The 12,595-nt window shown below is 53.6% G+C and overlaps 1 protein-coding gene across 2 annotated transcripts in view; it reads right to left on the bottom strand.

Annotated features, from left to right (window-relative positions):
* Positions 1–5,845: 5,845 nt before the first annotated feature.
* Positions 5,846–12,595, bottom strand: part of LOC138831488 (protein Daple-like) — a 120,039-nt gene continuing 113,289 nt past the window's right edge. For both annotated transcript variants that reach the window (XM_070028553.1, XM_070028552.1), the window contains exons 28-30: positions 11,748–11,816; positions 9,832–10,118; positions 5,846–7,857 (exon numbers count right to left, since the gene is read on the bottom strand). In XM_070028553.1, coding sequence (XP_069884654.1) covers positions 6,868–7,857; positions 9,832–10,118; positions 11,748–11,816 — 1,346 coding nt within the window. In that variant the 3' untranslated portion in view covers positions 5,846–6,867. The remainder of the gene's footprint in view (positions 7,858–9,831; positions 10,119–11,747; positions 11,817–12,595) is intronic.

The raw sequence follows: 12,595 nt of genomic DNA, 5'->3' as shown, positions 1-12,595 counted from the left end.
TCTCTGTGTTGTCATCTGTGTCCCCTCCAGAGTATGAGTTGTCAGGGACTGGTTCCCTCCCCTCAGACCGAAGCCCAGGAGACCCATTCAAATCAAGGAGTGAGTGAATGAATGGGTGAATGAATGAATGAGTGGTGGATGGAGGGATACATGGAGACTCAGGAAATACTCAGTATACTTCTGTAGACCACGAATGGCCAGCCTTTTCACTTGGATGCCGCTTACTTCCCTGAGGGGAGAAGGGAGCTGGGCATGACCCCAGGGACTTGGGTGGGGTTGGCTGACACCTGCCCCATCCCAGGAAGCTTGGCCCAAGGTGTCCCCTTTCCTCCCCCCCCCCCCAGTCCCTCGTGACATACCCGTGGGTGGCAGGGCAGATCAGTTTGGAACCTGGAACACCAGGACCAACCTCCCTCCTCTTGGCATGTTCCCTGCAGAGCTCTTTAGTCCTGGATTTTGACTTTGGAGTGCTGGGCAGGTTGGTGTGTGTGTGTGTGTGTGTGTGTGTAGGGGGCAGGCATCCATGCCCAGCTCCTGTGCCAGTCTAGACTGGCGAGGTTGCCAGTCCTCCCTCCTGGGTCAGGCCTGGTGTGCTGTGCTTGTGGTGGGGGCGTGGACTGGGGTTGGCTAGGTCCAGCTCAGTTCCAAGCCAGGCCGGGCCTGCAGCAGGAGGCGGAGACACGGAGAGAGCAGAGAACGGCTCAGAAACCCACCACCACCCCTGACCCTGCAGCCTGCAGAATTTCTCAGAAGGGCCCCAGAAGGCTCCAGGGCTGGCAACACCCCCTCTCGCTCCTAGCATCCCTGTGGGGACAGTAAAGAGCAGGTGGCTGGTTTTGTCCCTGCCTGCGCTCAGACTGAACAGGATACAAGGACTTTATTATTTCAGTGGGCTGAGCCAAAAGGCAGGTCGGTGTTGGGAAAGGGGACATTCGGAGCCATGCCATGCCCCACTAGGCTGCTGCCCGTGGGCTCTGGCTGACTTCACGCTAGTCCTGGCCAGGCGTGGCTCTTGGTCCCCCTAGGGATGGAGAGGTGAGGGGTCTTCCCTAGCCAGGCGGACTTCCGGCTGAAGTGCCAGGAGGGAGGGCAGAGGCACAGAAGCACGGGCAGGTAGGTAGGCCCTTCCAGCCTCCAGCCAGGCTCGCGTGGCCCTTCTGGGACATGACAGCTCTCAAAGCCAAGCTCTGAGTTCCACAGTCTGAGGGAGTTTGGAGGAGGCCTCTGGTCTGCTCTGGGCATTCTGCAGAGCCTGCACCATCACTTAGAATTCGCTCCCTTTGCCTCTCCTTACCTGGTGCCATGTTCAGGCCACTCCTGGGTCTGGGAGGCCAACAAGCCGAAGGAACAGCTGTGGCAGGCACACTACCCAGCCTGTTCATCTGCTGTCCTTCCCGCCGCCATCGTCCTCTCACACGGGCCGCCCCAGTGCGGGGCTGGAGCCAGCAGGTGAATTCCCAAAAATCTGGCAGGTGAGTCGTGAAACACAGCCATGCTTCAAAATGAATTTATGTAACCTGCACTTAGATAACTGATATTAAAAGCAAAGGTAATTCATACTCAACACTCGCCACTTCCTAATGATTTTTAAAGACACCTATGCCTGTGAACAGTCACACTATTGTAACCGTGCGGTGGTGGTGTTTGTTGCAGTTGGGGTTGGAGAGACTGTTCACCTCTTTCTGTCCCGTGTGCAGTGGCCTCGTGCTGGTTGCTGAAATCAGCCGAGGTGAAGAGATTTCACAACAGAAATGGGCTTGTGTTATATTTAGAGCTTGACGTATGGGCCTTTTTGTTGGGTTTTGAGACAGGGTCTCAGAATGTGGCCTACGTTGGCCTGGAATGCAAGATCCTCCAGCCTCAGCCTCCTGAGTGTTAGATTACAGGCATGAACAACCACGCCTGGCTCTTTGGGGTTTTTGTTGTTGCTGAATGCTTGTTTGTTCTTAGCATGTATTAGTTGTAGAAAAGGGTCTCATGATGTTTTCATGTGTGATGCAAAATGCCCCAAGTCCTATCATGTCTCCTCTTTTCCTTCTCTTCTTCTTGGAACACATCCAGCAGTTTCATATTTAGTTTTCATACTTGCATATGGATACTTGGAGCATATCCACCCTTCCACACTCTCTTCGTTCATGTTTTCCCCACTCCTGTGGATACCCATCCCCAATGAACCTGTCTTACATCCTTGTTATTCGTACAGATATGGCGGGAGGCTGGTACTAGGGCTGGCTTTCTTCTTTGCAGATGATGCTCTACCACATAAGCCATGCTTTCAGCTCAGTGTTTTCCTAGCTAATTAATGGAGTCTTAAAGACTCTTCTACCTGGGCTATTTTTAAACTTTGATCCTCAACTTCCTGGGTAGTTAGGATTACACTAGTGCCTGGTTCTGTCATTCATTTTTAACTACTAGATTTTGCATATGAGAGAAAACAAGTGATATTTGACTTTCTCAGTTTAATAGTTCTACCTACTGCTTCTGGATCTGAAAGCTTAGCTACTAGAATAGAGCCAATTGAAAAGAGCTAACAGAAATTGATGATAAAAACAGCCAAATGGGCTGGGAAGGTGGCTCAGTGGTAGAATGCTTGCCTTGTATGTATGAGGCCCTGGGTTTGATTCCTCAGCACCACATAAGCAGAAAAAGCCAGAAGTGGGGCTGTGGCTCAAATGGCAAAGCACTAGCCTTGAGCTGAAGAGCTGAAAGACAGTGCCCAGGCCCCAGTTCAGGCCCCATGACGAGCAAAAAAAAAAAAAAAGCCAAAGATATTGAAAACATGCGAAGAAAATATGAATGAGCTGGGTGGCTCAAGCTTATAATCCCAGCTACTCAGGAGGCTGAGACCTGAGGATCACAGTTCAAAGCCAGTCTGGACAGGAGAGTTTGTGAGACTTTTTTTTTTTTTGTAGGTTGCGGGGCTTGAACTCTGGGCTTGGGCGCTGTCCCTCAGCTCTTCAGCTCAAGGCGAGCGCTCTACCACTTGAGCTACAGCGTCACTTCTGGTTTTCGAGTAGTTTATTGGAGATAAGTGTTTCTCAGACTTTCTTGCCCGGGCTGGCTTTGAACCGTGATCCTCAGATCTCAGCCTCCTGAGTAGCTAGGATTACAGGCGTGAGCCACCAGCGCCTGGCTGTGAGACTCTTATCTCCAATAAACTACTAGAAAACTGAAGTGGCGCTGTGGCTTAAGTGGTAGAGCGCTTGCCTTGAGCTGAAGAGCGCAGGGATAGCACCCAAACCCAGAGTTCAAGCCCCACGACTGACAAAAAAGAAAAAAATGAATGGAATTCCTAAGATCTCTGGGACACCACTTAAACACACACACACACACATTATGTTGAAAATGAGCTATACAACTTATGGGTGGGATAGCGGGGAACAACTGGGGGAGACCAGTTGGACATTGTCTAAAAAGAAATGTACTTTCACCTGACTTAAGTAGCTGTGACCCCTCTGTATATCATCTTTATAATAACAATTAACACAAAAAGATTTAGCCTAGCAATAAAAAACCCAAACCTACAAATCATGGGCATAGAAGGAAAAGAAATATAAACAAAGGCATAGAAAACCCATTGCTGGGCAAATGCTCCTCAGCCCTTTGGCACTGCGTTTTGTTTGACCCAGGCTGGCTTCAAACTTGGGATCCTCCTGCCTCTGTCTCCCAAAGAGCTGGGATTACAGGCAATGAAGCGCCATGTTCCGCTGATCTCCGTGCTGACCGCTCCTCTGTGTTCTGGGCTAACGACAAGACCTTCCTACTGCCGGGTCCTGTGCAGCTATCCAAACCTCACACTTGTACACAGAGTAGAGTTTGGGACTCAGGAGAGGGCAGGCCCTGGGCCAGTCCTCAGCCACCAGGCCACAGGGGTGACCCATGGCACTGCCTGCAGGGACTGTTGTTATTTGGGATTGGATGTTGATATAAAGAAGGCTGAGAGTAAAGCCATGAACTGGACAAAGTGAGGGGGGGAGGGGAAGACAGGTGTATAGCCAGACATCCTCTGAGTGTGTCTGAGCCGGTGTGCTGCAGCGTGGTGGGCGTGGCTTGATGAGCGGGTGAGTTGGGTGCTGGGCATTTGAGTGTGAGGCTCTTGGGGGCACTGAACTTGGATACATGCACAGGTACAGAGTTTCAAAGGAGAGACGGGCTGATGAGACCAGTGTGGAGTCCCCTGCAAACAGCAGTAATTACAGGTGAGCATGGGCATGGGTACAGGACGTGAGTGATGAGGGCTGGGCGTGCCCTGAGGTGAGCCACACGGACTGAGTCTGCAGAGGGCCTACAGGGTGCGGCTGCTGGAGGCCCAGGGAGGGAGAGTACCACAGGGGAGGTCACCGGAGGCCCAGGGAGGGAGAGTACTACAGGGAAGGTCACCGGAGGCCCAGGGAGGGAGAGTACTACAGGGGAGGTCACCGGAGGCGAACACACTCATTTTAAGAGATGGACAGTGAGCAGCAGGAGGGCAGAGAAGCTGCCCTTGGCTTGGTGACATGTGATCTTAGCAGCATTCTTCATGCTGAACCCAAAACACTGGAATGGATTTGAAGGAGCCTGTGCCTCACGCCTATAATCCCAGCTACTTGGGAGGTAGATAGTATTGAGGTTTGAGGCTAGATTAGGCAAACAGTAAGACCCTATCTCAAAGAGCAAAGTAGACACAATGGCATGGATTTGTAATCCTAGCTATGTGGGAGGTAGAATAAGAAGGATTTTGGTTCAATGCCAGCCCCTGACAATAACCAAGACCCTATTATATGAAAGATAACAGAAACACAAATGGCTGGATTGGGACTGTGGCTCTAGTGGCAAAGTAACTGCTTAGCAACGAAAAGGCCTTGAGTTCAAACCCCACTACTGAAGTGAAAAAAATAAATAAGAGCGCCACAACAGGCCAGTGCCACACACAAGTCAGGGTGGAAAAGAAGGGACTGAATTCCAGGCAAGGTCCCAGATCCAGAATGTGACCTACAGAACATGGACCAACAGGCAGGGCCTGGAGCGCAGGCTTCGGGGACTGGGGAGAGGGTTCACCGGTGAGGAGCACAGGGAGAGAAGCTGAAAAGTTGGTTGGTGGTCTGGGTGGCTTCAGACCTGCAGCCCAGGGGCAGCCAGGATGGAGTCAACGCCCGGGCTTGCTCACTGACATGTGTTTGTGTATGCTGGGAGTCGGGAGAAACCCAGGACAGTGTACTAGGCTCTGTGTAGGAGTTCCAGTGAGCACAAGGGGGTCCTGGGGCTGCGTTCTGGGTTCGAGTGGCTGGCCGGGTGTTAAATCCTGCACAGGCCACACAGGATGAAGGCTGACTTAACACAGGTTCGGCCAGGAAGATAGACTACAGAGCCCTTGGGAGGGATGGCCAGCACGCGGGAGGCACTTACAAAGTAAATTTCGTGTTCCAGGAAGGAAACACGAGGTAGCAGCTGTATGGAAAAAGCGAAGGGATTTGGTCACGTGTGCAAAGCTAAATGCCTTCTTTGCTCCCTTCATCTACCCATCTGATTTGAGCATCTCAGGTCTCAGAGTTCAAACCCAGATGAAGCCCTGGGATACTGAGTAGCCATGGGAAGTCAACAGCTTCTCTCCCGACAGGAGAGACAAAGCAAAGCAGGACTGAAAAGTTTGTGCCAACTCACAATAAAAGCCCTGTGGGGCAGAGGGCGGCTGTGTGACACAGGGAAACTTCATGTCTGTCTCTGGTTGGCGGCGGCAGCTCCTCAGACTTCGTGGCAAAGTGAGCCGTGGGTCACCACGGCTGAGGAGCAGCTGCGGGCACTGAAGTGGGCAGCTGGGGTGGAGCTGCAGAGGGGAGGGCAGAGAAGGCCAGGACTCGCTTCGGTTCCACTCCATTTTATTACAACCCTGTCCTTGTGTTCCAGAACAAACGGCTATGTAACACACAACCCCAACACTCCTACAATGGGTCTTAACATTCCAACGTCTCCCCAGTTCCTCCTCAGCACAATAAATTGAAAGGGAAAAAGCAACAAAACAAAAACAACAAAAAAACCCCAAATCTTTAACAAAGCCAAGAGGTTTAGTCCATCCCAGGAGAAGCACCATTACAACAGGAAACTAAGTGTGTCAGGAATCTGACCAAATACACAGAGCAGCAGGCAGGATTCCTGACAGCAGAGAACATAAATAGACCCCTCCCCCCCAAAGTAGTTATCTTTCACGTGTGCACATATATATTAAAAACAAATTTGGTATCTCCCCCCCTCCCCACAGAGTATCAGAAATCCTCACTCATCTGAGGCCAGGGAAATGGGCGCAGCAGCCCCGCCCCCCGCCCACTTTCAAGTGTGCGCTGGCCTGGCCTCCGTGCCCTGCGTTCATTCCGGGCCAGGGCGGCCCAGCCTGGTGCGTCCAGTGTTTGTGGAGAAGGAAGCCAGGGAAGGGGAGGAGGGACGGTCCCGGGGTGGCCCCAGGAGTTTGCCAGAACCCAGGAGACAGCTTAAAGAGGAGGCAAAGGCCACCCTCCCGGGAAGGGCTTGGACCTCAGAAAGAGATGGCGCTGGCCTGGTGCTGAGCCTGCTGTCTTAGGCGACCTTTGAGGGAAGTGAGCAGGATGCAGCTGAGGGCTCTCGGCCGACTGGAGTAGTGTCTGCTTCGGGGTGAAGGGGTTTTGGACCCACGCTCAGTGGGTTTGCCCCTGACACCAGTGCTGGAAGCGCTAAGTGGAGCTCAGGGCTTGGCACAGTGTTTTCCATCAACAAAACAATTGGGACAACCGCGTGGGAGCCCTGTCTTCATTCTAAACCCGGCCCGGGCCCACGGGCCCATGGGATAAAAGGCCATCGGAAGCAGAAAGCGCCTCGGCGGCTGAGGGTTTGGGAGCTGCGGGTTACACGGTCACGATGTCACACGCAGCCGTACTCATACCACACTGTCTGCGGGTCCCCACCCGGCTCCGGGGACACAGGGGTGCTCTTCGAGCTGCCCCGGCTCAAGTCCTCCGGGCTCCGGCTTGTGTGCGGAGCCGAGTCAGGAGACCGACCGGGGCTCTTGGCTGGGAGCCCCTCGCTGTAGCCCTGCCCCAGGACCCCGTCAGTCTCTGAGATGCTGAGCCCCTGCCGCACAGGCGTGACGGCGGCCACCTCCCCCGAATGTGGTGGCATTCTGGGCTTGGTCCTGGCTGCCGGGGCCGTGGCAGGGGAGAAGTGCGGGAGCTGGGAGCTGCTGCCGGTGGCCGCCGCTGTGGCCAGGGCGGGGGCCGTGGCGGACAGCTGCAGGGTGGTCAGCCTCTCCTCCTTCGGGGGAGCCAGGGAGAAGCGCCTTGTGTCCAGTGGCCGGCTGCGGGGGCTCAGGCCCTGGCAGGAGCCATCGGCCTTGCCCACCAGGGGGGTCCGCTCCCGGGCCAGGCTGTGGGAGCTGGAGGGCGCAGCGCTCTGCTGGCTGTGACTACCTGTCTCTCTGCCCCCCGAGGCCTCAGGACCCCCCGACTTCTGAAGGGACTCCTGTTTGCAGGCCTCTGGCCCGCTTGCCTGCAGCAGGTCCGCGGAGGCCAGGCTGAAGGCCCGGCTCAGGGATGCGCTCCGGCTGGCAGGTGTGTGAGAAGCTGCGAGCATCGTGGCTGGCCGGGACCTGCCCAGGGACAGGCTCTGGGGAGGCTGCATCTGCCGCGGAGCGACGCTGGCTGGCGCTTCTGCTTCAGCCCCTCGGAAGCTCGGCTTCACGTAATGCCCGGGCTTCAGCGGCCTCCCCTCGGGAGGGGGGAGTGCCGTCTTGACGGTGGGGGCCACAAAGCTGGTGGGCATCTTGGCCCCCTCTTTTCTGGGAGGTGATCCTGGGGGGTCGCTGACCTTCCGGAAGTAGTCACTGAGCAGGCTGTCCCGGCAGCTGGAAGTGTCCTGCAGAGGACAAGGGAAGAAGCGGAGCTGGGAGCCTGGCCTCCACCCCCGTGCAGCCAGGGCTAGAGTCTCTGCTCCTGCTGCGATTCTTCAGGGTACATCTAGAAATGTTCGGGATGGCAAGAGGGCTGGGGGGTACAGTCGTCACTGGAGGAAGACGGCAGAAGCCACCCAGGCAGCCCCTGAACTTTACAAGTAAGAAAATACACCCAGCTGGGCGCCAGTGGCTCATGCCTGCAATCCTAAACTACTCAGGAGGTTGAGATATGAGGATCAGTTTAAAGCTGGCCTGGGTAGGAAAGTTAGTGAGAGACTAATTAACCACCAAAAAGTCAGAAGTGGAGGTATGGCTCAAGTGGTAGAGCACTAGCCTTGAGCAGAAAAGCTCAGGGATAGCGGAATGCTGAGGATCGTGGTTCAAAGCTAGCCTGGGCAGGAAAGTCTGCGTGACTCTTACCTCCAATGAACCACCAAAAACCCAGAAGTGAGCTGTGGCTCCAAGTGGAAGAGTGCTAGCTTTGAGTGAAAAGGCTCAGGGACAGTGCCCAGGCCTTGAATTCAAGCCCTAGTACTGGTGTGGGAAAAAAGAAATAGAGAAAGAGAAAGAGAAAAGAAAGACAGATAGAAAGAAAAAAAGACAGGAAGGAAGGAAGGAAGGAAGAACAGACCCAGAGAGGAAAGTGGCATCTTAAAATGCTGGACCGTGAGCCAGACCTTCCTTCCCTGTCACCCCCAGGGGCTCAGAAACATCCCAGTGGTCCTGTCCAGCAAGCCTGCCAGGTGTGTCTCATGCAGGAGCAAGTCTGGGAACCACCGTGCTAGACACGAACTTCCCGAGGGCAGGGCTTGTCTTCCTCAGCTCAGATTCTCCTGTTCCTGGCCGACCGTCAGCATTTGGTAAACAGGAATTCAAGTGAAGGGAACCCGGGATCATGACTCACATTTCTGAGCCAGCTATGAAGGCCAGGCACCAAGCAAACGGAGAAAGCACTTTTGGACCAGCTGGTTGGCTTTGTCTGTGGAGACAAAGCACCCCTCACACCACTTAGCAGTGCTCCAGGAATAACCACTGGACGAGCACTGGACACTGAGGGTGGCCATAGAGCAGGTCATAGGGTTTACCGTACAGTTGCATGAACTCCAACTGTGTTTATTTAAGGGGAGCAAAAAGGGGTGGGGCTGAAGTATTCAAAACCCTCAACCAGTCTCAGTAGTACTGAATCCGGACAGGGCACATGATAGCACAGATGTGCATGGAGATGGGGTGGGTATTGGCAGACAGTGCACACGAGGGAACCCTAGGACCCCTATGTACTGCACTGGAGCTGGGCCGATCCAGTTTTCATGTGGCCCGTGAGCTAAGGAGATTTTACGTTTTTAAGTGACTGGGCAAAAATGTTTAGGCATAAGCAGTTAGGGCAGGGCGTGCAGCTGTGACAAGAGTGCTTGCCAGGCAGGCACAAAGACCCGGGTGCCATTCCCAGAACTGCTAAAGAAGAAAAGAATAGTCCTGTGTCACAACAAGTGAGACGCAACCTACGACTCAAAGGTCACCGTCCACGGGAAAGCTTTGTTGGTCGGCCGCCAGGCTCGTTTGCTCACACATGGGGCCCATGGCCGAGCTGAATAACTGGAGGACAGTTAGGCGGCCAGAGAAATCTGTAATAGTCACGCTGGTCTTCTAAAGGCCCCAACCTCTGCTTAAAAGGACACAGGACAAGAAAGCTCTTAGAACTCTACCATCAAGCCCAGTGCCCTACCACCCAAGGCCTGGCGCTGTGGGTGGGGTATCCGCCATACCCTACCAGTCCTGGGCCACGAGCTGCGCCAGTTCTTGGTGATTCTCTGTCCAGTTATTCTCAACATCCTGCTGCAATCACACCAGCCCAGCACAGGGGCCTCCCCCCCTTTCTGCAACCCTGGCCCCACGCCAGGCTGAGGAGGGGCAGATCCTGTACCAGCCACGCCACTCACGTGGGTAGGGGAGCTGCGGTTACTCTCCTCCAGGAATTCCTCCAAGGTGACCATCTCGCTGCTGGGGGAGGTCGAGCGGGGCCGTGCTCCAGTGTAGGGTGGAGCTGTGCCCCTCTTCTGGGTGCCCTCATGGGGGAGAGGCCCGTTCCGGGGTGGTGGGAACTCATGGCGACCGAGGGTGCCATGTCCCAGGGCACTGGCATCCCGGGGCAGCGTGGCCTGGTCCCTGCTGGGGATCAGGTCTGTGCTGCTGAAGCTCTCAGATCGGCTGTGGAGATGGTCAGAGCCTGGGCAGGAGACACAAGAGGCCCAGGTCAGTCCCCGGGTCTCTGCTCCTGAGGGTCCCACCAAGAAAAGCCCACTCAAAACCCTGGGGTCAGTTCCTGCCCAAGATGCTGTTTAGCGCTTAGCTTTGGCTGGGTGCGCGTGCATGTGTACAGGTATTGGGTCTTAACCTCAGGGTCCTTGTGCTCTTGCTTAGTTTTTTTTTTCACTCAGGGCTGGCACTTTTAACACTTGGGCCACATCTCCACTTCAGGTTTTTGCAGGTTAACTGGAGATAAGAGTCTCATGGATTTTTTTCTGCCCGGGCTGGCTTGGAACCACAATGTACACATGAGCCATCAGTACCCAGCTCACTTTGGCTTTAAAAAAAAAAAATCTTGAGGTTGAGATCATGGCTCAAGTGGTAGAGCATCTGCCTTGCGAGTGTGAGGCTTTGAGTTCAAACTGCAGTACTAGGGGAGAAAAAAACAATAACAACAACAAATAAAAACAATCTCCCCCACACAGATAAATTCTGGCTAAAACTTACATTTAAAATTCACTTGTTGGGACTAACAGTTTTCTGTCACCAAAAGATAGAAGTGCAGCTAAGAAGTGTTTGCACAGAGCTGTCAGCCGTACAGTGGAGGAAAGCCAGTGCAAGAGATCTGAACTGCTTCATGAATTTTCCTATTATCCATGCCAATCCCCAGGACCACTCCCGTTCCAGGCCCTGTGGCACCCACGCCAGCACTGATGCTTCCATTATTAATGGCTGTCACACTTATTCACGCTCTTCCACTGGCAGAACAAATGCGACATGCCAGGCTGTTCTTCCAACCTTGTGGGAGCTAAGAGGAGTTCAAGTCTAGAGGAAAGGGGGCATGTGACACACAGATATACAGGACATTCGCACCAGGACCATAAAAGCATGTTTAAAAAAAAAATCAGCCCGGTACTAGTGTCTCACACCTGTAATCCTAGCTACTCAGGAGACAGAGATCAGATCTGATGATTGTAGTTCAAAACCAGCCTGGACAGGAAAGATTCATCTCCAATTGACCACCAAAAAACTAGAAGTGGTCCTGTGGTTCAAAGTGGTAGAGCCCTAGTCTTGAGCAAAAGATCTCAGGGACAGTTCCCAAGCCCCACAACTGGAAGAAAAAAAAAAATCATCTCCACTTGTTACCTGGCCACAATGGAAAGGAACACCTCTTCCTCACCTTTCCTCAGATCCGGAAATCTGTGACTCACACAGGGCTGCAGAGCAGGCCTGCGTGGGCCAGTGGAAGCATTATTGTGTACTTGAAGCCCTGGGATCCTGTTTGGTTTTTTTGTTTTGGTTGGTTATAGGACTTGAACTCTATCTGGGCCTGGGCACTGTCCCTCAGCTCTTCAGCTCAAGTCTAGTGCTCTACCACTTGAGCCACAGCGTCACTTCCTGTTTTGTGGTAGTCAACTGGAAATAAGAATCTCACAGATTTTCCTGCCCAGGCAATCCTCAGATCTCAGCCTCCTGAGTAGCTAGGATTACAGGCGTGAGCTACTACTGGCGCCTGGCTTAATTTTTTAAATTGAAAGACTAGCAGGAGTTCAAAGCACCAATGAATGTGAATGAAAGTTTAAACACTCTAAGAAGGGGAGAGCCTTACCCTTGAGACTCAGAGGTGAGCTGTTGCTGGATGCATTTCTGCTGCTCTCCAAGCTGCTTGGCCGTGACACTGAAGGGAAACACAGAGCTTACTCCCTGTGACCAGGGAGATCCCAGGTTAAACCATCTTCCCAGAGCACCTCTACACCAAAGCTCAAGCTGCTGCCCTCTGTAGGGAGTTCTGCTGAATCCTCCACACAGTCCTCCCCCTCCCACCTGCGCCCCTGGCCCCCAGGCTCAGCTCCACCAGCGGGGTATGCGGCCCAGCACACTGCGGGCCATCTGCCAGCAACAACTCAGGCCCTTTTCGCTAGATCTCCAACATCACTGTTTAAAACAAGTCTACAACCAAGCCATCACACACAGGCTGTTCTGGGGAAAACTAAGGGTGGGGTGAGTATATTGTTCATAAAGCTTTCTAGAACACAGGTGAACAGCCCTTCCCAGGAGTGGCATGAAGTGCTGCCAGAGTGGCAGCACTTGTCAGTGTGCATCTGCACAGGACAGTGTCCGTGTCCGGACTGCTTCCCCCGACTGTCTATTCTTTGGTGTTATTCGCCCCAAATGTACATCTGTTCCAGAGCGGCAACTTGTGGTTTACGATATCAAGCAGAGAGAGCTGGTCCTGACTGCTAAAAGCGTTTGTCTGAAAGGGTCCACCCAGAGCAGCCTGGACTTCTTAGCCTCCTGACTGCTGGGACTATAGACATGTGCCATCATGCCAAGCTCGACCATTTATTAAAGGTGCTTTCCCTTTTCTGTCCTGGAGAGAAGCTGGAGGAGTCGGAACATGTGTGAGAAAAACCCTTGTGGTTAGCTGACCAGTCACAAATGTGGCTCACTCAGAGA

This window comes from Dipodomys merriami, unplaced genomic scaffold, assembly GCF_024711535.1.
Source record: "Dipodomys merriami isolate MVZ:Mamm:240054 unplaced genomic scaffold, mDipMer1.0.p SCAF_198, whole genome shotgun sequence".
In the NCBI taxonomy this organism is placed as follows: domain Eukaryota; kingdom Metazoa; phylum Chordata; class Mammalia; order Rodentia; family Heteromyidae; genus Dipodomys; species Dipodomys merriami.
Note: the sequence above shows the minus strand (reverse complement) of the source record. Positions and strands in the feature narration are given on the sequence as shown.